At 42.1% G+C, this 25,039-nt stretch overlaps 1 protein-coding gene across 3 annotated transcripts in view; it reads right to left on the minus strand.

Annotated features, from left to right (window-relative positions):
* The window catches only part of CRACR2A (calcium release activated channel regulator 2A), a 93,369-nt gene that overhangs the window by 56,502 nt on the left and 11,828 nt on the right, over window positions 1-25,039 (minus strand). For 2 of the 3 annotated variants that reach the window (XM_075120796.1, XM_075120783.1), the window contains exons 2-5: window positions 18,724-18,973; window positions 15,771-15,882; window positions 10,714-10,888; window positions 7,982-8,128 (exon numbers count right to left, since the gene is read on the minus strand). In XM_075120796.1, the coding sequence (XP_074976897.1) occupies window positions 7,982-8,128; window positions 10,714-10,888; window positions 15,771-15,882; window positions 18,724-18,936 (647 nt within the window). In that variant the 5' untranslated portion in view covers window positions 18,937-18,973. Of the gene's footprint in view, window positions 1-7,981; window positions 8,129-10,713; window positions 10,889-15,770; window positions 15,883-18,723; window positions 18,974-19,310; window positions 19,434-25,039 lie in introns of those variants that run through there. The other variant, XM_048823504.2, reaches the window with a different exon arrangement.

Here is a 25,039-nt window from a genome sequence, read left to right on the forward strand (position 1 = left end):
ATGGTCATTTACATCTATGCAAAATAAGCTCAAGCTGTGTGTGAAATGCAGCCTCCCCCCCCCCCCCCCCGGAGGCTGCTAATCCCCATCCTCCCTCATGATGCAAGTAGATAGTGAAGGAAAATAAAGGGACATTTTATGCTTCCTTACTCCCCTTCATAGGTGCACAGTCAGATTTACATTTTGGCCCAAAATATCTAAGACACTCTATTCTAAGAAACAATAATCCATAGAGCAAATTCAGAGCTTCCTTGAGTGGGTGGAATTCCATGAAACCATATAAGACTTGATAATCATTTAACAAGATAGCACATGAATGCCAAGATCACATCTGTAAACCTCATATTTGCCCAATAATATGTCACACTGAGCAGGGTTAGGCTGGTTATATAATGAAAGACCCTATTGCTATGTATGTAAAGAACACAGTCTTCAATGTTGCCATGAGAACCATAAATGAATTTTCTTGCTTGTGCGGGTTAAAAGGAACAACCTGAATGTTGAATTCATACACTATTGTTTCTGGCACTGGATTTTCTCTAACTTGTGTTTGCAAGGGAAGAACAGGGCTATAATCTGAACATGACATTTGAGAGACATTTTAATATCATGTTTGTTTGTTGTCTGCTTTAGCATACTACCAGGGGGATGACATCTGCAGGCTAAACACACCCGAAGTTTTAATTATTGGTTTAGTCTCCATTCTTAAAGCTGGTCAAATAAAATAATAATAATAATAATAATAGTAATAATTAATAATAATAAAATTTATCATTGTTGTTTAAAGTATAACATAATCATGAATAATTTATCCCACAAGTAGTGGGAAAAATTCATCAGATAAATTATTTGCTAGATATTTGTCAACCATTTGCAGAGGTGGTAGAATAATGGAAAGAAATTATAACCAAATGATTTATTTAGTAAAAAAAAAAAGCCAACATATATTATCAAACAAACAACAAAAAACCCTATGCATCCGATGAAGGGAGCTGTAGCTCACGAAAGCTTATGCTCAAATAAATTTGTTAGTCTGTAAGGTGCCACAAGTCCTCCTTTTCTTTTTGCGGATACAGACTAACATGGCTGCTACTCTGAAACCTATTCACGCTGAATAATTTGACCATCTTTAACTGTTATATAATTCCAACACTATGCTGTAGTGCTAATTTCTCTTTACAATAATCCTGTGGATAAATGTTTTTTTTTTTTTTTTTTTTGTTATAACACATTAACCAAACTAGACTATAACTCTGGTTAGGATAGCTAAGGTGACATTGTGACACTCTGTACCTCAGGGGAACACCCTACACCCCCATGTTCATCTTTATAAAATGATTGTTCCAATAGCGAGGTTAATGCATACATGGGATGGTTTCATTTCTGCCTATTATTTTAGATGCAGTATTTGAATTTTGTCCATCATTATTCACACAGACACTTGGTCAGAACAGCCGTTACTTCAAATGAAAATTGGTTAGTGTGTTGGGTACTCTATGGGCTGATCCTACAAGGTACCAAATGTCCTCAACCTTCTTTGAAGTCAGGTTCTGCTACTGACTTGCTTTTGTAACCTTGGGAAAAATCACTTCACCTCTCTGGGTGGCATTCATAAGATGACTATGTCCAACATATAGGAACCATTGGCATTCACAGAATCCCCACTCATGTGCCATCTAACCCGGTAGGTGCCTACATTTCCAAATGTAAAGTCCCCCAAGGTGCTTAAATTTCAGCAGTTGGGCACGTGCACAGTCCTAAGTAGAGGGGTGTGTCTACATCCTAACACCACCTCCCCAGATATGGGCTATAGGGTGTTCTGGGGAAGGTCTGTCTTAATGTCTCTTGTTGAAGTGGTGCCGCTGTGTCTAAATAATTAGATATTCCTTGGGCCAGAGTGACGCTCTAGCTCAGTGAGTAGGGCACTCTCATGGGAAGCAAGAGAACCAAGATTGGAGATCCCAGCTTCACATCAGGCAAATGGGGGAACTGAACCTGGGTCTCCCACACTGAACCCTAAGCACTGGGTTAAAGGTTATAATTGGGGGAAGGAGGGACTACCTTTTCTTCTGCCTCCTCCTCAGTTTTTCCTTGAACAACTGCTGACTTGACTTAGACACTTAACTCCTCGAGAGGGTTCACAGCTGTGAATCCCAAGTGGAGGGAGGTGCCTCCCTTTGGCCTGAAGTTAGATGCAGGGAAGCTGGAACAATTCGTATAGTGGGGGTGCTGAGAGCCATTGAACTAAACTATAAACCCTGTATATGATGGAAACTACTTCAAGCCGGGGGTGCTGTAGCACTCCCAGCGTTCCGAGTTCCAGCACCTAGGATTAGGTGCCTAACTCCTTTTGTGGGGGTGAGATCTAGGCCACTTCCCTGTATTCAGCATTTCTGTTGGCTAGCATAGGCATTAGGCAGCTCAGCATGCTAGCTTTTCTGAACCTCTCTTTTAGTTGCCTATTGCTCTAGGCATCTAACTCGGGGTTGTGAATTCCACTAAGCAGCAGAGCACCTAAATCTCCTCTGTGAATCCTACCCTGAATGCTCATGTTTCTCCTCTCACCCTTTGTCTGTCCGTCTTGTCTGTCTAGACTGTAAGCTCTTTGGAACAGAGAATGGTCCAAACACTATGTGTTTGCATGCATTCACAAGCGCAACTGGGGGAGGAGGGGCAGTCTCAGCTGAGGTGCTACTGCCCAATCTAGGTGCTACTGTAATACAAATAAATAATATAAAATGTTGATATTTGTGTTAAAGCACAGTACCAACTTTCTGCGCAACACTACGGAGGCTGTGAAAGCCTGGACTCCAGTCAAGTTTATAAGCCCTGAAGGAACTCCTGAAGAGATTACAAAAGGCACCAAAAATGTCACAGAGATTATAAACTCTTCAAGGACCTGTGTGGCATTTAATAACACAAATATGTTATGTCTTTTCAAACCAGCAAGATATAAGTACATCAATAGCTAAAAGGATAAAACCCCTCAAAACATCACTGTATTGTCCAAAACATCACAGTATGATTTAAAAATAATTACCACTAAGTATTTGGAAGCCAGAAATTCTAAATTAAGATAACATTTAAGAAAAAAACATTGGAAAGTAAGTGAGTTAACAAACACTGGGAATATAGAGCATCAAATACTGTGTCAATGCCAAAAGCATAAGTTTTGGATTTGGCCGGCTTTTTTCATGTGTTTGGCTATTACTACAGGTGGCTATCCCATGTGTGTGGCTACCAGCCCAGCTATCTCTTTGAATCGAGACGACATACAGATAATATTTGGTTTAATATATTCTTGTGGGGTAAATCCTTTCTAGTATTGTACGAATCCAAAAAAAAAAAAAAGGGAAGAAAGAAAAATTACATAAAGAGCAGGAGGTCAGACTAGATGATTATAATGGTCTCCTTTGATCTTAAAAAATCTATGAAATGCACATCACACATTCATTAGGGAGATACCCCAATGAAAAAAACATTTTGGGTTACAATGCTACCAATCTGATTTATTTTCCTTACGGTAATTCAGTTTTATGTAGGTTTACATGTATTATTTTGGCTGTTGTTTTACTGAGCTAAAACTCTGGAGCAGCCAGGAAAAGCAAGACATCTGTTTTCAGACTGTGATGGTATTTAGTTTGGAAAGACTAACAGGACTTGCTCTGTGTGTGCTCATCTGAAAATTCAGTCCAAAACAGTTTACTTTCTCTTCAGAAACCTTTCATGGAGTTGTCTGATTAAGTGATAACACTAATAGAATGTGAGTTTGTGCTCCAGTAATGATCTAGAAGTGATGACAGAAAAATATTGAAGCAAACCATTATCATTTATCTAAAACTAACAGCTAGCAAGTACAGAAAGGTTCAATTTAGATGAAACTATAGATATTTAGCAGAGAAAAATCTCTCATTCTGGTTATATTATGGCTAGTGTAACCTACAGCAAGAAAATTTTGGCATGATTGGTTGAAAAACAGACAAGATAAATCTGTATGTTTCTATGTTTCATTTCTTCAGAGAATAACAATACTAAAATCTGGAACTATGTCAATATTAGCCAATCAGATCACATATGCAAATCTCTTCTTCTTAATTTGCTCCTCAGAGACTAGTAATAGTGTTTTTCCCCAGGACCACAAACTTTGTTTACTCTTTAAAGGGTTAGAGGTGTTTTTGTTTGTTTGTTTGTTGTTGTTTTTTTTAAACATGCTCTGTATAAGAAATTCATGATTAGATCTGATCTACTTTTGGGGCAATAAATATTAACATGCATCTCAACACAAGCCATATGGATGAATGCAGTTCTCAGTGAAATCAATGAGGTTGCACAGGTGCACAAGTAGAATTTGTGCCAATATGGGCTTATTACACTAAATGAACATAAAAATCACGTACAAAAAACTACATTAAAAAAGATAAATTGGAAAAGTGAGGGAATGTTAACGTTAACATTGCCTGTGAATCCTTAACTCTGCCCCTGGGTACATATACAGTATGATACAGTCTTTAACTACACGCCCACACGTTATTTTTTCTTCAGGATCCCTGCCCGATTCCGTATATAGATGGGATGGTGCTTAGCAAATGAGGCAGGTGTTCAAAAGTTAAATTTATCCTTATTATCCAGAGTGTAGCCTCATGCCTTATACTCTGCATACCATCCAGCACCAGCACTGAATGAGGCAGGTCTCCCAGATTAAAAAAAGCATATAATTGTGTAATTAAAGAGACTGTATCATAATGTATTCACACCCGTAGCGGGGGAAAGGATCTGTTAGAGTAAAGGTTTTATGGGGTACTTGGACATTTCCTGAATTTTGAGTGCTTCATTTTGCAACCTTAAGGTTATTTTAATATAGTTTTTTTTATGGAATTTCCTGGGAGTTGATTTTTAAGAGAAAATAAAACAAAGAATTTCCATCATATGCAACTATTTGCTAGATAGCAGCAGAATGATCTTTTCTGTCCTATACAATATATGCATTTTTAGATATCACATGAAATGAAGCAGGGCTCTTTTGGAGCTCTGTATCCTTCTTACACACCATCACAGATGATAATCTGCAGCAGGGACTTGACCAGAATTGTTCTAAGGAGGGGGCCCACAGCTCTCCCTCCCCTGCCTCCATCAAGCTCCACACTCTCACGCTGCACCCAGACCCGGACACTCTCCTACTGCTACCACCCCCAGCCCCACACTCTTCCCCCCACACAGCCCTGCACTCAGCTTCAGACTCGCTCCTTCTACCTAGCTCTGAGGTCTTCCCACCCCACACCCAGCCCCAGGCTCTTTCCCAGAGAGGTGGTCAGGCTGAAGAGCATCATCCCCACCATAGGTCAGGCAGTTCTAGGAGTCCCAGACCCCATCCTTCCTCCTGTGTCTCCACTTCCCCTGGAAACACCAAAAGCTGGATCCAATCCTCTCCCTCTCCTGCAGACTAGGGGGTTCCTGGTGCCCCTGCTCTGCTTCTCCAGGGGTGTCTGGCACCATGGCTGCTGGAAGGACTGCAAAGATGGGGGTTCAAGCAGGTGCATGGGGTCATAGTGCCACTCAGATTTGGACCTTACCAAATTTGGACCTGTTGCCCCTCCATCCTGAGGGTGTGTGTGTGACTGGGCCAAATTTCAGTGTATTGCATTGTGACCCAGCACATGGGGTTGCAACACCATGCAAATTTGACATGGCCTCCCCTCCATCCTGATGCTGGGTTGGCTGAGCCAAATTTGAGTAAGTAGCATTGTGACCTGGTGTGTGAAGTTGCAGTGCCTTTCAAATTTGGTGTGGCCTCCCCTCTCTCATGATAGAGGGGCATCTGGGCCAAATTTCCAGCTCCCATCAGTGGCCAAGGGCAGGGAGTGGGCCTGGATCCCCTGCCTGCACACCTTGTGGTGCCCTTGATCCAGATACACCTTTATATAAAAAATGATATTCCACTCAACTTACTTACATGTTCACAATTCCAAAACACTGTTAAAAGATTACCTACTCAATGAAAATTTCCATTCAGGTTACATACCATGCAGGCATAGTGTCAATGGAATGTACATGGCAGTTCATTGACACCAGAGTGCATGCTTGCAATATGCTCTTTAAGCCATTATCTCTTGATCAAAGGGCAACTGATTTTCACCAGAATACACAAAGACACTCCTGGAAATGGGGAATATGTGCCTGTCAAATTTCAGGTTCACACCATGGGATGGGGTGTTTAACCTCCGCCCTCCCCCCCCCCCCCCACTCCTCTGGAAAGGTTTAATGCAGAGTGAGAAGAGGGGCTAATTAGCCCAACAAGTCACAGCTCAGGGGAATCTAGGGAAACTAGGGAGGTGATGGAATCTCCTTCCTTAGATATTTTTTAAGGTCAGGCTTGACAAAGCCCTGGCTGGGATGATTTAGTTGGGGATTGGTCCTGCTTTGAGCAGGAGGTTGGACTAGATGACCTCCTGAGGTCACTTCCAACCCTGATATTCTATGATTCTATGAATCAGGTGGCCGGCAATCCCCTGATTGAGTGAGGGAGCCCAGCTGAGGAAGAAGGAGCTGGGCTGGGACTGTAAAGACAGGAAATTGGAAGCAGAAGGGGGATGCTGGGAAAGGATGCAGTTACTCTTTGGAAGACGGAAGGAGTGTTTGGAGGCTATAAGGACAGGTAGCCCATAGTTACTCCCTGGGATAGAGGAGTAAGGAGGTTGGGAAACCCAGAGAAAATGGAGTGGCAGATGGTAGGAGAGGGCTCAGGGAAAGCCAGTAAGGTCCAGGGGGGGGCCTTGACTGGCTAGAGGGTCCCTGAACCAGAACCTGAAGTGGATGGTGGGCCTCGGTTCCCCGTCCAGCCACTGAGGGAGTGGCACCCTGGAGCAGTGAAGGAGAAGACTGCCTGAGACTGCTGGTATGGAGAGACACTTTGAAAGACTTTGGTATCCTGGAAGGGGGAAGCACATACAATGACCTGGCTGGAGGGCTAAGTCGTGAAGAGGCAGCAGCAGCATGTGGAGCGAGAGAGGAGCCTCTGACCCAGAAAAAGAGGCAGAGAGATGGTGTGCAACTGTGGGAAGAGGCATTCACCTGGCTAGCTATTCCCCAGTGTGACTAGGAGAAGGTGCCATCCTAGCGGTGAGTGGAACATCCCGTCACACACCACATTCCACTAAGGCACCAGAGCTGCCATTTTAAAAAAAAGTGTCTCTTATTTCACACTCTTTGTTCTCAAAAATGACTACATCATTTCTGCTCAAACTTTCCAGGAAAACACACTCCTAGGCTGGGAATAAATTTGTTAAATTTCAGCCTGAAAGGTAAAAGCTTGCCAAAGTTATAAGCATCTGAAAATTACCATTTATCATGAGACCGTATGTGGAACTTTAACTATAAGCATCACTGTGTGCTCCACTTGTTTTACGTATGACATTACTCTTCCTGAATTTTAACTGAGTAGAAAGGTTGGTCTGTGTTTTCACCATCCTGGGCCAGATTCACTGGAACTTCGTGATTGCTTTGTGCTGCTCCATCATCATAAAGCAGCTGTAAATCCAATTTAACCAGCAAGCTAAACTGGGTTTACAGCTGTTTTGCATGGTGTGCTGCAAAGCAGCCAGAGTGTACCGGTAAATCTGATACATTATGCTTTTGTAATCATACTTTTTTATGGTGGCTGTCTGGGAATGGTCACCATAATTGTAGCTGTAGTTTGTTAAAACCAGAATGAAATAATAGACATTTGTGAAAGAATTTCAGACAAGACAATTAGTGAATAGGAAAGGAAGAGTTAAATTCAGCCAATTAGTTCTGCTGCAAATAAGTTAACCAGCTCTAGTGATGACTGGCTAATGTTTGCTTTAAAATACCTCTGATCAGTAGATAATCTTTAATTCCCCAGCAAGCTTACTGGTTGATGAAACCCCTGTTGGATTTTGATGGCAAGTAGCACGTAATACATCTGAAGCACTACAGAAAGAACACAACAAACAGATGTACAAACTTTTTCAGGGCACACTCCAATTCATTCTTTTCATTATCAGCTTCTTGGAGCTGGGAGAAAACTCTGACCAGGAACTCTTCAAAACTGGAAAGTAAATGAGCTTCATCTTTTCTCAGTTGTGACCAAAGTTGTCTTATGTTGCTCTCGCTGAGGAATGAAAAGAAAAGAGAATAAAGCGTTTGTTAGGAGATGTTTGCAGCAGCCTAGTAACACAAAGAAAATTTCAGCAGCTCATTCTTAGTTATTAGGTCTTCTCTAAATATATGCGTCATTCAGAGCATTACTGAAATCCCTAGACTGTGATATAAAATCTCTTAGACTGTTCCACAAGGAGGGGTCAGAGCTTCCTTTTATAATGGATACCACAGAAACTATATCTAATTAGTGGTTGCAAAAGATTTATCATTAGGCTAGAGAAGAGATACATGTTTTATTACTACTGATGCAGGCCCTGATCCAGCTCTGATTGCAGTCAGCGGAGAGACTCCCACTGCTTCCAGTGGGAGCTGGACAGAGGGCAAACTCACTTAAAGCCTTTTTCATTGAAAGTCAATGAGACGTAAGCTCCGAAGTGCCAACTTGGGCTCCTAAGTCACTTACACACTTGAAAATTTTATCCATGGTCTTCCACTTCACCAATTATGTTTGATCAGCTTAGTTCCAGGGTGGGACTGTTTCAAAATTGAAGCATTTCATTTTCAGAAATCTCCCATTTCAAAACCAAAACACGTTTTATTTAAAAACATTTGCCAAAAATGAAACATTGGATCATTGCAAAACACAACAGGATAAAAGGCACTTTCAGATTTGCCAAAATTCCTGTGAATTTCATATTCCATTATTCTGACCTGCTCTATTTTGCATGCACATTAAAGGCTCCATCCTGGACAGTGCAGGGGTGGAGTGTTGCTTGTATAAATTCAAGGTAAAAAGTGGTGAGTATGACAGGAAAAGCAGGGGAATCTGATCCTGCAGGAATGAAAGCCCTGCTGCACAGCTGCCAACCTACTCCTGCCTATTACAGGGAGTAGGATTTAGAGAGGATAGCTAAGAACCTCTGTAGTATGAAGAGGATCACTTAAGGCCACATCCTGTGAGACTTGCCCATTCTCCACCCACACCCTCTCTTTTCTCCTGTGCTCAACCATACATGTGCACTTGCATAGCCTCCATTCCTGCTTGAACTAGAATATAAGCTTGTTTACCACTTCTGTACACCATGAAAGGACCTGTAGGATCAAGGCCCTAGAGGAGCAGAGACAACCACATTGTAAATTAATATTCTGAACTCTACCTTAGAATCAAGTATCTAGGGACTGAGTGAAAGCCCACTGAACTCAACAGAAAGACTCCCATTACCGACTTTAGTGGACTTTGGCCTACACACCACACTGCTCAGTGATCACAACTAGGGAGGCTCTTGCATGTCCAGCATATTTTTGCAGTCAGTTTTCTGCACGTCATTCCATTAGCTTATAAATATATCTTGTAGACGACCTTGTCTCAATTATATACAGCATAGAACTGGGCAGTATGAAACACAAAATATTTCACAATTATTCTAACTCTTAAAAATGAAAGTAAGGCACAGCCTATCTGTGTAAACTCGGATAGGAAACTTGTCTTTCAGTGAATAAACAAATCAAAGCTATGGTCTCTTTTCTTGCCCTCCGCACAATTTCTTTACATCTTGTTTCCCTCACAAATGGGAGCTTTCAGAGAATCACTAAACTCACAGTTTGTGTTTGAAATGCCCCACAGGAACATGTAAGACCTGATGGCTATTTTAACAATCAGCATGTTCCTGAATTAGCCTTACTGAACAGTATGTATCTAGTGTTTACTGGATAATGCCTGGTAAGCTTCAGTGGAGGAAAGACAAACAGACTAATTCAAAATCATTTGGAGAGATCAGAATGAAAAGGATGTTAGAGGTAAAAAGAAAAAATATCACAGCATTCAGCATTCTGACAACTTCATATTTTAGAGCAGTAATTTTATTTAATTGACAAATGTCACACAAACAGACTGAAAGCCCCTGGGGGGCAGTCATCGTCTTTTTGTCCTGTGTTTGTACAGCACCTTGCACAATAGGGTCCTGGTCTATCACTGGAGCTCGTAGATGCTACCGCAATGTAAATGATTAATGATTATTATTAATAATCATTAATAACTACACCGGTCTGAAAGAGAACTCACGATTTTTGTTATTCTTAATTGATATAAAGGCAATTTAAGTGGTCTTTGCCAAAGGATTGCTCTCCAAGGATTCTTTATTTGCAAATTATGCCATTTTTGAATACACAGATAGCATATCAATATTACGTACTTTCAGAACATGTGCCACATCAGTGCTTCATTTGTGTTGCTCCCACATGGCACAAAGGCATGTGACTATGAGAGTTTAACTGTGTTATCCTCATGAGGCACAACTGCGTGGCTCTCAGGGGTTTTTTCTGACCTGCTCTATTTTGCATGCAGGGTTTTTTTAATTTCATCACTTGCAGCAGCCAAGGAATGATATGAGATCGCTACATCGCAAGGGGCCCTAATTCTGGATCTCTCTGTGCAGTTAGTCAAATGCATCTCCACTGAAGTCAAGGTTGACTCACCAGTGCACAGTGGGTGTAAATGAGAAGAGAATCAGGCCCAGGGTTTTCTAACAAATGTAGAGCTAAATCATAAAAGATAATGAATTGTACATTGTCGATACTGCGGCTGGTATGACTTACTCTTCTAAGACCTTGTTAGTTCCAAGCCGGTCCATCAGATCTGAGAACTGCCGGTCCTCGTCGTCCTCCTCATCAGCTTTAGCACAGTTCTCTTCCCACTTAGACTGATAGACATTTTCATTGTCAGACTCATGCATTTCATTCACAGAGGCCATCTGCCCAAACAAAAACTGACCTAAAATTTAAAGATGTACATCATTTTAAAAATCCGTTTATAGAGTAACTAGAAGTCATTAAAAGAAACAGTGACATTTATTAGCAGGCTCTCCCAGGCTGTCTCTACACTCAGAGCTGGGGGTGTGATTTCCAGCTCATGTAGACGTACTCATGCTAGTGGTCATTGAATTAGAGCACTAACCATAGTAGTGGAGCCGGGGCAGCATGGGTAGTGGCACGGTGCTGCATGGGCTAGCAGCACCAAGTATGTACCCACTGGGTTCGGGCAGGTTTGTTCTCTGTATGGCTAGCCCATGCCACCTCTTATCACTGCTACATTACTATTTTTAATGCCAGCTCAATGAGAGCTAGCCAGGGCTTAATTTGTGCCAGGACTTGCCAGAGCTGAGCCCCAGCACCTCTTTCATGACAAATCAAACACTGGAGCTAGTGCAACTATGTCTACATGAGCTGGCCGTCACACCCTCAGCTCCAACTGCAGACAGTCCCCACGACTGAACTTCACAACAAACAGAGTTTGGGTAGGAAGGAAAACGCTAGTTTTCTCATTTTGAAGAGGGAATGTGGCCTATCAACTTGTTAAGGAAAAGTTAGCACATGTGACTCCATTTTGGTTTGGGGCCCACCTTTGTTTAAATGCCAGCACATCATACACCAGGAGGAGTGATCCTTAGATACTGAATCCCTGTGAAAATCCTCCTCCTTGTCTCCAGCCTGCCTTGACTCCCAGTATCTGGTTTTTGTCAGTCTCTAACTCCCTGTCTCTTGGCCTTGATGTGAGGCCTCCCATTCTGATAATAAAAGTTACTGATGCATGGCTTTAGGACCACGCTGTGTAATTAACATACTGGTATAGCACGAGGAATGCACCAAGCAGGGATAGGTGGTAGATAAGACAAGGGTTTGTTTATTGGCTAAGGTTTCCGATGCACGAGGGCAACATGCTTTGCTAAAAAGTATATAACCTTTGTATAATCTGTATTCAGGGTCCCCCCTTGGCTAGCAGGGGGGCACCACGCTTGAGCGTAATAAACTGAGTGTCTTTTGGGAACTCTGCAGTTGTGGACTTTGTTTCTGTGCCTCAGCCTAGATTTGAACTGTGCGTGTCCTATCAGGTGTAATTCGCAGCATTTGTGCGCGTGTCCTACAAGGTATAATTCGCAGCAGTTGTATGCGTGTCCTACCAGGTGTAATTCGTAACACAACTAGAGCAAGAGATCTGGAGTCAGGGCTTCTGGGTTTTACTCCTGGGTTTGCCCTTAACTCACCATTTAACCCTGGATAAGCCACACAGGCCAAAAATTTCAAATTTACATGCCTAGATTGATACCAGTCAGCTTTGTGTTCTTGGGGAACCAGGGTCTAGTATCAAGCCTGTCTGACTCATGAAAGACACCCCCTCTGCCCCAGCCTCTGTTTAAACCAAAATCCATCAGAGAAAAAAACTTGCAGAGAGCAGTGAAGGGCATTGGGAGGCACACCTAGACCCATCCTGACAAGGGAGACAAGATTAAGACATCTCCATTAGCATACAGAATGAAGAACAGAGACAACTCCCCTAGCCTCATCTGCATGAAAGATGGGACAGGGATTAGCATAAAGAATGAGGAACAGAGAACCGCACTAAATTCTGGACCAGAAAAGCAGGGACGCACTGCATCATGGGAATCCCTGCTCCAGATGCTAATAAACCTATGCTTGCACACACCCAGCTCAGCAATTATCAGACCAATTCTAGTTATAAATCCTTGATTGATATCCAAAATACTGAAGCAGCCGAGTTGCCTGGTGAGCTCCCTGGAAGAAAACTCCACCCAGAGCCAAGAGTGATCAGCTCCTATTGTCTAGCCTAAAGAAAACCCTTGAGTCATCAGTTTACCAATAAACAAATCTAGTGTTCTCTCTTGAACCATTGTATTTTCTCTACAAAAATCCCTACTCACCCTCCAGTCCGTGTTCTGATGCTTAAATCCAAACTATGCATCAGTTCCACTGGGACTCCATCTCCTGACTGATTGTGCTGGGGGCTCTGCCTGTCTCCTGCCCTCAGGACCCTGAGCTACCACCATCACCTGGGAACCCCGACCAGTTCAAGCTCCATGGAATGGGTGAGAACCCCCTCTTTCTCTCTCTCTTTATTTTCCTTTCTACCTCAGGTATTAATCTTTAATAATGTATGTTATCTTGGTTTAGCCCTCCTTGTGTAGTCATCACTATTATTCAATAAATAACTTTTATGGTTAAGCTGGTTGCTTCTCTCTCTCTCTCTCTCTCTCTCTCTGAACTCTACTCGTTTGTGTTTTTAGCTTCCCCCATTTACTCTGCAGCAGCGCTTCTTTTACCTAAGCTAAAGATCCCTGTAGTGCCCAAAAATCCTGTGGGGTTTGCTCATCAAGTGGGCTACTCCCAGTACAAGTGTAACGTGAAAGTGGGATAGGGACATGTTAAACCTGTGGTACATGGGGGCAGGAGGCAGCTGAAAGTGATGCTCAGCCCAGGCTATTGAGACCAGGGGCGCATAAGGGTGACAGCTTGAAAGTGCTGCTTAACCCAGCCCATTGAGTACAGGGACACATGAGGGGATCAGCTGGAGGGTGCTGATTGATCCGGTCCGCTCAGACTGGTTCTGTTAGTGCGTGTGTGTGTGTGTTCATCTCATTCTAGGGCTGGAGGAACCCAGCCCTGGGGAACCTAGGTCCTGCAGGGTAGCTCCATTGGGAAGGGGACTTGCAGAAGGGAAAAGCAGAGCTCCATATGAACTCACAAGTGACATAAGCAGTACATTGATAGAATTACAGAGCCCCACTCCCCCAGAAGAGCGTACCCCAAAGTAACAGGCACATCTGGTAACAAGATTCAGGCACTCAAACTCATAAATAAGTGTTCTGATTTCCAGAGGCACTGAGCATCCTCAGTTCCCTTTGACTTCAAAGTGAGTTTGTCTGAGTAAGGACTGAATAAAAATGGAAGGATCCGGCATAATAAAATAAATACATAATAGGTATTAATAATAATTTTACCTGATATTTTAATATTTTGCTTTTTCAGCATGTTATCAGATCTTGGCCTACAATGGATCCCCAGCTGAGTCCCTAATGTACTTCTCAATCAAACTTAGATCTTCCTTGAGCTGCTTTTTCCCCATTCAACTTTACATATTTGCAAAAATCTGTTGACTTAAGGAAGCTCCTTCTACCTACTCAGGACTTTTCCGTATCTGTCTTGAGTTACATACATTTCTAGAATCTCATGCCTATTGCTGATGCAGAAACACATCATAATTGTAGCATCATGATGGCCAAACGATTATTAAAATATTCACAGTGGATCAGATTGTTAGCTGTAAGTTGATGCTGGTTTATGCCAGCTAAGAATCTGGCCCAGTGCATGTGTTTAGAAACAGCAGACCACATTCTGGCCTTGGATTCAGGACCATTGGAGTAAATGGGAGCCATGTACATCTGAGAAGAAAATTTGACCATGAAACTGTCTGCAAAATACATAGTGTCTACAGGTGCATCCGATGAAGTGAGCTGTAGCTCACGAAAGCTTATGCTCAAATAAATTGGTTAGTCTCTATAGTATCTACAGTATTTTCATCACAGAACTGGATAGCTTCCCTTGTCTCTCCCTCCAGTCTATCCAAACCACTGCCCTGAAGATCTTTCTCCTCTCTGACTGCTCTACCGATAGCTCCTCACTCTTCAAATCTCTTTCAGCAGCTTCCTCTTCCATTTGACATCAAGTTAAAGCTTCTCATCTTCATCTTCACAGCCCTTCAGAACTCTGCCCCTTCAGTCTCTCTCACTCCAACTGGCCCTCTGACTCCCTGCACTCTTCCCAAACCTCCCTCCTTCCAGCCCTTTTTTGTGTATTTCTCCCACTCTTGGCTTCCTGTCTTTTTCCATGCCAGTCCTGAATGTTTGGAACCCTATCCTCCTTCTCACAAATCAGTCAGCCTCCCTCTTGTCTTCAATGGTATTTTTCCATTGATTTTGGTGGGAGCCTGAGCAAGCCTCTGGCCTGTCCTGTAAACACACTTCTTCCCCAAAGTATTTCAGCACTCATCTCCTAAAAATAGAATTGGTTGAAAAATGGGGAAGTTTTCAGCTGAAAATTCTGATTTTTCCCCCCCCTGGAAATACAAAAACCAAAATATTTTGATTCAGAAATGTTGCTGTTCTATCTCATGGGACTTTGTAATACATCATTACAAAGTCATGCCCCCATTATCGGCTACAGGCCAGGCTCCCTGTGCTATGATGATACCAGGATACACCTTCTTGGAGGGTGAGGCAGTGGTTCCAAGGGAGTTTTTGGCCATGGTGCAACATTAGAGATGCAGTCCAGCCAGGGAGCCCAAGCCACGGAGGAGAATGGGAACATGAGGCATCCAAACTATAGCTCCCTTGAAGCACTGTGGCAATCTTCCCTAATCAAAATATTTTGGGTTTGGGCCATTCATTTTGGGGGGGGGGGGGGCGGCTGAAAAATCAAAATTTTCCATGGAAAGCTGACCCTTCTTGTGAAAAATGTTGTTTAGTAGAAAACCTAATTTTCCCTTGAAAAACAGTTTAGATGGAAAAATTTTGACCAGACCTACTGACAAGGCATCCCCTAGAACTCCTTTCTGGTGCCATGAAACCTCTCTGAAGCAACTAATCAAGTGCCTGACAAAAATTAATTGCATAATGGAGGAGGTCTTCTAATAACGGTGGAACAGAACTGTGCTCAGGTATGTCAGAGGGGCCTTTTGTGCAGGGTTGACTGCATGCATCAGAACTACACTGCAGGTTCCTTAGGGAACCATGTCTCCTTACATGTCTGTGAAGTACTGAACATGGATGGAGGTATACACAGATTTGCATTTCAAAACTCACTTAATCCTGTTGTGAACTCCTCTGGCGTAAGTGAACCGTTGCCATCTGCATCCAGAGTATCAAAAACTTTCTCCAGCTCCTCCAGGCTAAGAGGTAGCTCACCATGAAGTCTCTGAAATGACAAACCATGCCTCCATTACACTATTTATTATAAAAGTGGTTAGTGGAAGAGAAGAATCTGAAGAGCAAGACAAGAGCAACAGTAATTTAGAATGAGAGAACTCTTAAGTTTCCTACAAAACGGAAATTCCTCTCACCCCTCCCCCCCAAAAAAATCCATTTTGAAAAGTTTGAAATGAAACATTTCAGATTTTTCTAAATAAAACATTTTGGTGTTGACAATTCTATTCATTTTTATGTTACTATTTTATTTTTTAATTTAATTTACCTCTCTATTTTATTATTTTAAATATTATTTTTATTTTATTATTGAAATGTATTTAAATATATATTTTATATTTGTACATTATTTGCTAGGGTAATTTAATTTTTATTATAATAAACATAAAACTATTTTATATTATATTTTCTTTTTCATGGTGTCTCCTCTTTTATTTGGAAACTGAGCAAATCTGATATGGAATCAGTGAGACAAAAATGGATCAGAACAATATGAAAGTTATTTAAAAATCAGAGTGACATAATGGGATATAAATTAATCTGCAGTATATGTTACTGCAAGAGTCTGATATCACAGACGTAGAGTTGTGTTCAGGGATGAATAGATTATGGGATTCAAAAAAGTAGTAGTTAAAGAACTAGCAAGAGCAAGGCTCCCCTCATCTGAATGGGCGTGGTGGTTACCTCGCTTTAAAGGATAAACAGGGCAAGACCTGCTCTGTATATGTGGGTGGGATATTGAGAAGATTCCCATTGACTTCAGTGGAGCAACATGTGGGCTGAGGACAAGCCAGTGCCTTAAAAGACCCACTGCCATATCCAGAGTCTCTTTCCAGGCAGTTTTATTTCCCAGACATAGGTTTAAAAACCACAACCAATGAAAACAATTCCTCAGCACACCCTGGGCTACAGCTCCCAGAGGATTTTCCCTTTGCCTCTCTCAGTCTTTCCTGCTTCAGGGCCAACTGAAAGATTCTCCTATGTTCTTTTAACTGAGCACCAGCTCTCTGCGCTTTCTCCCTGGAGACCTTTTCCCCCAGATCTATGTGCTGCCCCTCCCTCCTAACTGGCCAAGCTGGGAGCACTGGTTCTACCACAGGGGAACTGGACCTGCCTCATTTAAAGGGGACAGCCACTCTGTGACAAGCAGGCTCTGAGTATCTGAGCTAACACTAATGGAGAAACTGTAACTTCACAATTTGCTGGACTCTGTATATTTTTAATTCTCAACTTTTAACCTCAGGTAGAATATAAAGTCAAAGGGAGAGACTTGATCCCACCTCAATTTTACACCAGTGAAACTGCATTGATTTCAGTGACATTACTCTAGATTTACATAATGGTTTAGTGAGAGGAGAATCAGGCCCGGTGTTTTCAAAAAGGATGTTTTTGTAATTTCATCTTTAATCCGCTTAGCTAGAAACAAAAATAAGCATAATGCAATGCCATTTCAAGTGGTTTCATGTCACTGAGTCCTCGTGCCCTTTATATCTATTTTTAAATGAATTGGAGATTTACTCATATATAAAGCTCATCACGCATGCTAAACAGCTCCTGAAAGAGCTGTTTCATGTTGTGAAATCAAAGACAAAATTACGTTCTTCTCTTTGCAACTCAAACAAGTTCTCTAACACCCTTCTCAGAAGCTCACAGCAAATAGAGTTACATTTCCTCTGTAAGTGTAGAACTCAGACCTGAATTAGGAATAAATATCTGTTACCCTCTCTGTAGCAACAGACATTAAAGTTCGAAAATATGTGAGGGTTCTCTTGTATGAAAAATTAAATCCTACTTTCTTTTTACCGTTTTAATCCATATACATAAATAAAACAAAATGGTGATCCAGGAAGATGCCTAATGGTCCAAATGTTCAAACATTTACTACCAGGAATAACACACTTACTACTGTGATTTCAATTACTTCAGTGGGACTACACAGTGTAGTAAGCACTACAACCAACAGTAAATGTTTATTCTAACATTTTTTTTAAACAAGTAACTTGAAAAAATCCATAAATACACACAACAGAAAACCTGCAACTGGCAATAACCTGAGCATTGATTTGTTTTTTCAGAATGGGTAATTCTCAATGTGTTGGGCACTTTTGACTATTACACTAAGCAGCTTTGTATGTGAAGGTATTAAATCCTCCAAAAATTGTATTTAAGACATTTCCACTGTCACTACTTTGCTACTGCTCCTAAATTCTATTTAATCCATTAGCACTGAAGTAAAAAATTAATGAATACACCCAAGGAGTGCTCTGCATGTAAAACATGACTAGCTCAGAGTGGGTTGTTGTTGTTTTCCACAACATACATGATAGAATATCTCTCTGCACATTTTCACAGCATGGTCCTGATCCTGTTCTCCGTAGCATCAATGGCATTTTGCCATTGAATTCAATGGGATCAGAATTAGGCCCCTTACATTTTAAAATTATTTCCACAAAACATTGATTTAATAAGCACAATGTGAACGTATCAAAATAACATAGAGTACACTTTTGTTTGCATAAATGTATTTAGAAATATGTTCCGACTGAGTTTTTGTACCATTTTACTGGTTGGGGAAAGAGGATGAATGGCTTGGAATGGCATTTGTTGACAAAATATGTAAGAGAAAATAGATGAACTAAACACATTTCTGATTCTGCTGTAAATCAGGAGTAACCCCCAATGAAGTCAGTGGAGTTACTCCAGTTAAAGTGAAAAGGAAAATCAATTGATTTGCGTTTTATAAATTGTACATTTGCTTTGAGCTTCCATTTTACGTGTTGGTTTGTATATGGTAAAACTATTGTACTGCATCATTTCACCAATTTTGCTTTACCTGCATGTCACGCCGAGCGATGAAGCCTTTGCCCTCCACATCACAGATCTGAAAGAACTCGTGTGCTTTCCCCAACATGGCTAGTTGTTGCCCGAGGTCCTGTTCTGTCCTGCTCCACTCTGTATCTCCTAGTGGCCCAGGACTGGCACAGTCCCCTTTTATTCTGTCCGTTGTCACAGGTCTGGTCACAGAAGTATTCTGGGACGCTGCCATCCCATTTACTCCCAGACTCTGGTCCAAAACCTGTATGCTGAAGGTAAGAAAGAGCACATCAGAGCCTCTCAATGATGCTTTCCATCATCTCTTAGCAACGACCTCTTTAATTAGCCACTGAAGCCTAGGAGAAGAAAAAAGCTTTTTGAAAATGCCTACCATGATCTATTCCATTAATAGACCGCACTAGAGCACACGGAAAATGGTGAACGAGGAAGGGAAAAAGATCTACGACTGAAAGGAATCTCAATACAAAATCAGCCCGTTTAATGAGCAATATAGACAACTAATTCATGTGAACAACAAGAAAATACAAAGTATGGGCAAATTAAAAAAAAGGAAAAGAACAATTTATAGTCACTACAAGTACTCACTTGGCATTCTTTCTGCTTAATTATCGACTGCCAAGACTCATAGTTTGTGTGCAGTCCCTTAAGCTTTTGGAATATGGCATATTCTTATGCAAAATAACGAAGACTGATGGAAATCGATGAGTCAGTTTTTTTAAAGGAAATAAATGGAGCTGAGAGAGAACAAGAAAATGGACACATGGAATTTTGAAATGTCTATTTAGGCTGCCCCTTACAGCATGTGTTTTCGAATATTCACTGGAACCATAAGAACAATTATACAGTCAATTTTCTTGGCATGTTTTGAGTTGATATTTTGAATAGTACCCAAGCCCTTTTCCCAGCAGCGTTTGGGAAAGTATATCTTATGCTACCCATAAGAAAATATTCTTAATCAAAAGTCTGGAGATATATGGCTTTTATCTTAATTTATTCTGAGTGGTCTGATATAAACAACATTGGATTTTCTTTTTCTTTTTCTATCTAAACCAATTTAAATTATGCTACACAGAGCATCAGCGCAAAGAGAAGAGGATTTGCAAAAGACAAGATTTTTTAAAAAACTTTATGCCTATGGGCTCAGACATAGTTTGAGTTCCTTCATGTGAAGTTTCTTTCCATATTTTGGTCTCTTAAAGAGAATAGGTCTGATCACACACTGGTATAAATCAGGAGAAACTTCATTGAATTCAATGCAATTACTCCAATGTAAAACTAGCGTGAATGAGAGGGGCATCAGTTCCCTTCTTCTATTCCAGTGAAGTGTAACAGTGGGCTGTACTTGGGATTGAAAGTGAAATCCAAGAAAAACTGCAGCTTCTCCATTCCACAGTGCCTGACTCCTAAGGCTATGTCTACACGGGCAATTGAGCGACAAAACTTTTGTCTTTCAGCTGTGTTAAATTCCCCTCCGCCCCGAAAGACAAAAGTTTTGCTAATGGCAAGCTCCAGTGCGAATAGCGCTTTGTTGGCAGCAAACGCCGCTCGTTGGGAGTGGAAGTTTTTTTGTCAGCAGGAGAGCCGACAAACAGCGGCTGCACAGTACGACTTTTAGCGGCACTGCTGTAGCAACACAGCCATGTCACGACAAGCTGTGTAGTGTAGATATAGCCTTAGTGGAACAGGTCAAAGAGAGCATGTAACATATATGCTTGTCAGCCTGCACTGGCTACCCGTTTAGTTCCAGTTCTGGAATATTTGTCCTGATCACTAAGGGCCAGATTTACCAAGGTATTTAGGCACCTAAAAATTGCAGATAGGTGCCTAATGGGATTTTCAAACGTGTCTAAGCAGATTGAGTGCCTAACTCATACTGGTTTCAATCTGGCCTAGGACTTAAGTGCCTAACCTATTCAGGTGCGTTTTAAAATATTTAGGCACTTGAGTACCCTTGAAAAATCTAGTTTCTAAGGCCCTTAATGGCCTATGCTGGCACAATCTTGGAAACAACTTCTCTGTTACCTGCTGGGGCAGCTTCAAACCCTCCAGGACATTAGAGCTGACAGAACCCTGCCTCAAACTCTCAGCAGCCAAAATCAATGTTTTCTACACACAAGGCTCCAGGCTATGACCCACCCTACCAAGAGAGACAGAATGAGCCTGAGTTATACCACATTCAGGACACTCCCCAAAACTAAACTTTTTCCTGAGACAGTCCCCAAGGGACAGAGTGGAAGAAGACCCAGCGAGGTTCTTCTGCAAGACAGTAACTGGTGGCTAAAACAGGGTCTGAGAGGAAGAGTTTGGTCTCACTTTGGAGAGAACTTGTTCAGTGTTCAAGCATAAAAAGAGACAAAGCTGAGACAGTGTAACATCCAGACTGTGTCTTCTCTCCACAGGGACGGTCCTCTCCCATCAAGCACTTCCTGAGAGCAGAGCTGTCTAATTTTCTAGATGTAATCACATGATAATGTCCCCTATTGGGAAACTATTTGTCATAACAGAGCTCACTTTGAGTTCAAAGAATGTAACAAAGCCTAGATATTACAGTAATAGGAGCTTTACAAATGCAGAGATCAATTCCTGAGAATGCATATAGCCCAGGGGTGGGCAAACTTTTTGGCCTGAAATCCCCATCTGGGTGGAGAAATTGCATGCAGGGCTATGAATGTAGGGCTGGGACGGGGAGTTGGGGTGCGGGAGGGAGTGCGGGGTGTGGGAGGGGTGCGGTGTGCAAGAAGGGGCTCAGGGCAAGGGGTTGGGGTGGAGGAGGGGTGTGGTGTGCAGGAAGGGGCTCAGGGCAAGGGTTTGGGGTGCAGGAGGGGTACAGTGTGCAGGAAGGGGCTCAGGGCAAGGGGTTAGGGTGCAGGAGGAGTGTAGGGTGTGGCAGGAGGCTCAAGGCAGGGGGCTGGGGTGTGGGGTGCAGGCTCCAGGCCACTGCTGCTTACCTCGAGCGGCTCTGGGGTGGCAGCAGCATGCAGTGGGGCTAAGGCAGGCTCCCTGCCTGCCCTGGCCCTGCGCTGCTCCCAGAAGCGGCCAGCATGTCCGACAGTGGCTCCTGGGTGTGGGGTGGAGCAGGCGCCTCTGCCATGTGCTGCCCTTGCCTGTGGGTACCACCCCGAAGCTCCCATTGACCATGGTTCCCTGTTCCTGGCCAATGGGAGCTGTTGGGAGGCGATGCCTGCAGCCGAGGGCAGCGCATGGAGCCCTCTGCCCCCGCCTTTCCCCAGAGGCCACAGGGACGTGGTGCCAGCCACTTCTGGGAGCGGCGCGGGGCAAGGGCAGGCAGGGAATCTGCCTTAGCCCTGCTGCACCATGGGACTGGCAATCCTGTGGGCCAGACTGAAAGCTTGATGGACCAGATCCAGCCCATGGGCCATAGTTTGCCCTCCCCTGACATAGCCTGTAAAAATGAGGTGGTATTCCTTTCAATAGTTTGTGAGCCCTCTCGCGGTGCTAACTGTCTTCTATGTTTCAGAAGTACATTAGAACCTCAGAGTTAAAAAACCAGAGTTACGAACTGACCAGACAACTACTCACCTTGTTTGGAACTGGAAGTACGCAATCAGGCAGCAGAAAAAAGCAAATACAGTACTGTGTTAAACATAAACTACTAAAAAAAATAAAGGGAAAGTTTAAAAAAAAGATTTGACAAGGTAAGGAAACTTTCTGTGCTTGTTTCATTTTTAAAAGCAGCATTTTCCTTCTGAATACTAAAGTTTCAAAGATGTATTAAATCAATGTTCAGTTGTAAACTTTTGAAAGAACAACCATAACACTTTGTTCAGAGTTACAAACATTTCAGTGTTCCGAGCAACCTCCATCCCTGAGGTGTTCTTAACTCTGAGGTTCTACTGTAACCAGAACCCTGCCAAAGCAGCACTGTGTGTGAGTTACTCAGTCACACCTATTGTATTTGGTGAGTAAACGTGTTTATTTGGACTCCATTGTACCCGTGTGTTGTTTCTTTAAAAAGCAGAAGACGCGACAACACAACACATAAAGGTAAAAGCTGCAGAAGACAAGGATCTTGCACCAGTAAGGCCTTTGGTCTTTTTGTTCTATGTTCATCCAGTGCCTAGCACAATGGGGCCCTAGCCAATGACTGGGCATTACGGTAACACTGGTACTACACTAATACCGGCACTACGTTGCCATTTTTGGCATTATGGTAATACAAATAATAAATAATAATAATAATACCGAGAGGCAAGATTACACAAAGGGCCACTGATAAATGAGCAGAGGGAGTGGGGAGTAGAGAAAACCAAGGCTCATAGGGTATATTGTAGAAGTCCAGGGAGGGGTTTTTTTTAACTTGATCCTGAAATGGACTGGTAGAGTTGTTGGAAGAGTGATGCGGTTCTGTTTCCTTCTGTGAGAAGGAAGGCAGCGGAGTTTTGCACACGCTGAAGTCTGAAGACCTAGGATTTGGAGAAGTGATAGTGAAGGGAGCTGCAATCGCCAAGAAATGAAAATGTAATAGTATATCATGTATAGACTCTGGCCCTGATTGGCCTCTCACACTGATTTTACACTGCTGAAACTCCATGGGCTTTAATGGAGCTATTCTGGATTTATGCCAGTGTAAGAGAGATCAAATTTAGGTCCGCTGGGTTCAAATTCTCCTCTCGGTAACCTTGATGTAGATCGGATGTAACTCCACAAAAGTAAGTAGAGCTACACTTGTGTAAAACTGGTCTAAATGAGATCCCAGTCAGGCCCATGGGATATAGATCTAAACAAACTGTCCTTGACTATGAACTGTAATGATTTCTCAGAGCCACAATTGCAGAAATAGTCCAAGCTGAGCACCACAGCAAAAAGCTTCAATTCCTGTGGTTTTTATAATGTTCTTTAGACTCATTCTAAAAGGAGAATACTTTAATAAAGCTTAATCGTCAATGGTATGTGAAGCAATAGAAATATGGGCACAGGTAAGCACTGATGCAATAAAAAGATGCCATTCATTGTTTAATAATAATATTTACCTTTTGGCACAGGAGAACTGATGATTTAAAAACACTCCACCTTACTTTCAAAATATGCCTGCACCATAAAACAAAATGATTTGCATCACTGGAGCCCCACCTTCCACAACTATCATGTACACTAGCTATGTAGCAAGCGAAAGTCACGTGGCTTCTCCAAGCCAGCCAGCAGAAAATGAAATTAGAGGCTGCATTAAATCCCTTGATATATAGAGCTGCCTTCACATCTGGTCCTGTTCATCTGAATTCCTATAGTTTGCCGATACCTTGCAAACACCGATACAAGCCAAGATGAAAAACTGTAGTTTGCTGCATGCTATTGGATGGATAATTTAATTAGTCCAAGGTCACTTCTAAATAATAAAAATGGGTCCATCCAAGCATCCATCCGTTAAAGAAAACTAATTGGCTACTTACAAATTCAGGTTGTCTCCCTCCCTGACTTCAATAGTTCAGCACAGACCTGACTTTCCACTCCAACCTGCAGCAAATGTGGAGCTACATATAAACGGGTACAACATCAACGGGTGTAAATATCATCAGCTGGCTTAGCTCCATTGAATACACCGACTGAGGTTTCTCACAAGCTGCTGAATCCTGAGACATTTAGGGACTAGTTTTCAAAAGTGCTGAACCCCCAGAGCTGAAATCCATAGTGTTTAAGGCCAGAAGGGATCATTTAGTCTGACCTCATGCATAATGCAGGCCCAAGAATTTCACAGTATTCCTAAATCTAAGCATTCGAAAATCACGAGACTGCCTCAGAAATCATGGGATTTTTAAAAATAATAAATGCAGAGTTCTTTTTACTTATTGGCCTTCTGGTTTCTGAGTCTTTATGGTTCACACTTTAAAGTTTTTCCTCTGAAACTAGGGTGCCTAAACCCCACTTTTTTTTTAAATGAAAGCTGAGTTTCTCATGTAATCTCTTCATTACAGCAGGCGGTGTTCTAAAAACCCCTTCCCGATATCGCACGACTTGTAATAAAATTGTCAGAGCTGGCAACGCTGCTTTCATTCACACAAGCTGATAACTCCTGTTTTAGTTTGAGTGTATCTTTTAGAACAACATCCAATCTTAATTTAGTTTTCACTGATTTCACTGCAATTCCTGGGAGTTGTGGGTGCACAGTATCTCTGAACAAATAAGGCCAGGGACTCTAAAGCCGTGATGCTCAGACCTCAGCAGTTCAGAAGCCCAATCGTTACCCAAAAATAGCCACACTAGTATGAATTCTTTGTTTCATTTACTACAGTACTATATATTCATATTTAAACAGTAAGACAGGAGAAATATTTAGTGTATATATATATATATACTAT

Source organism: Caretta caretta, chromosome 1, assembly GCF_965140235.1.
Source record: "Caretta caretta isolate rCarCar2 chromosome 1, rCarCar1.hap1, whole genome shotgun sequence".
NCBI lineage: Eukaryota > Metazoa > Chordata > Testudines > Cheloniidae > Caretta > Caretta caretta.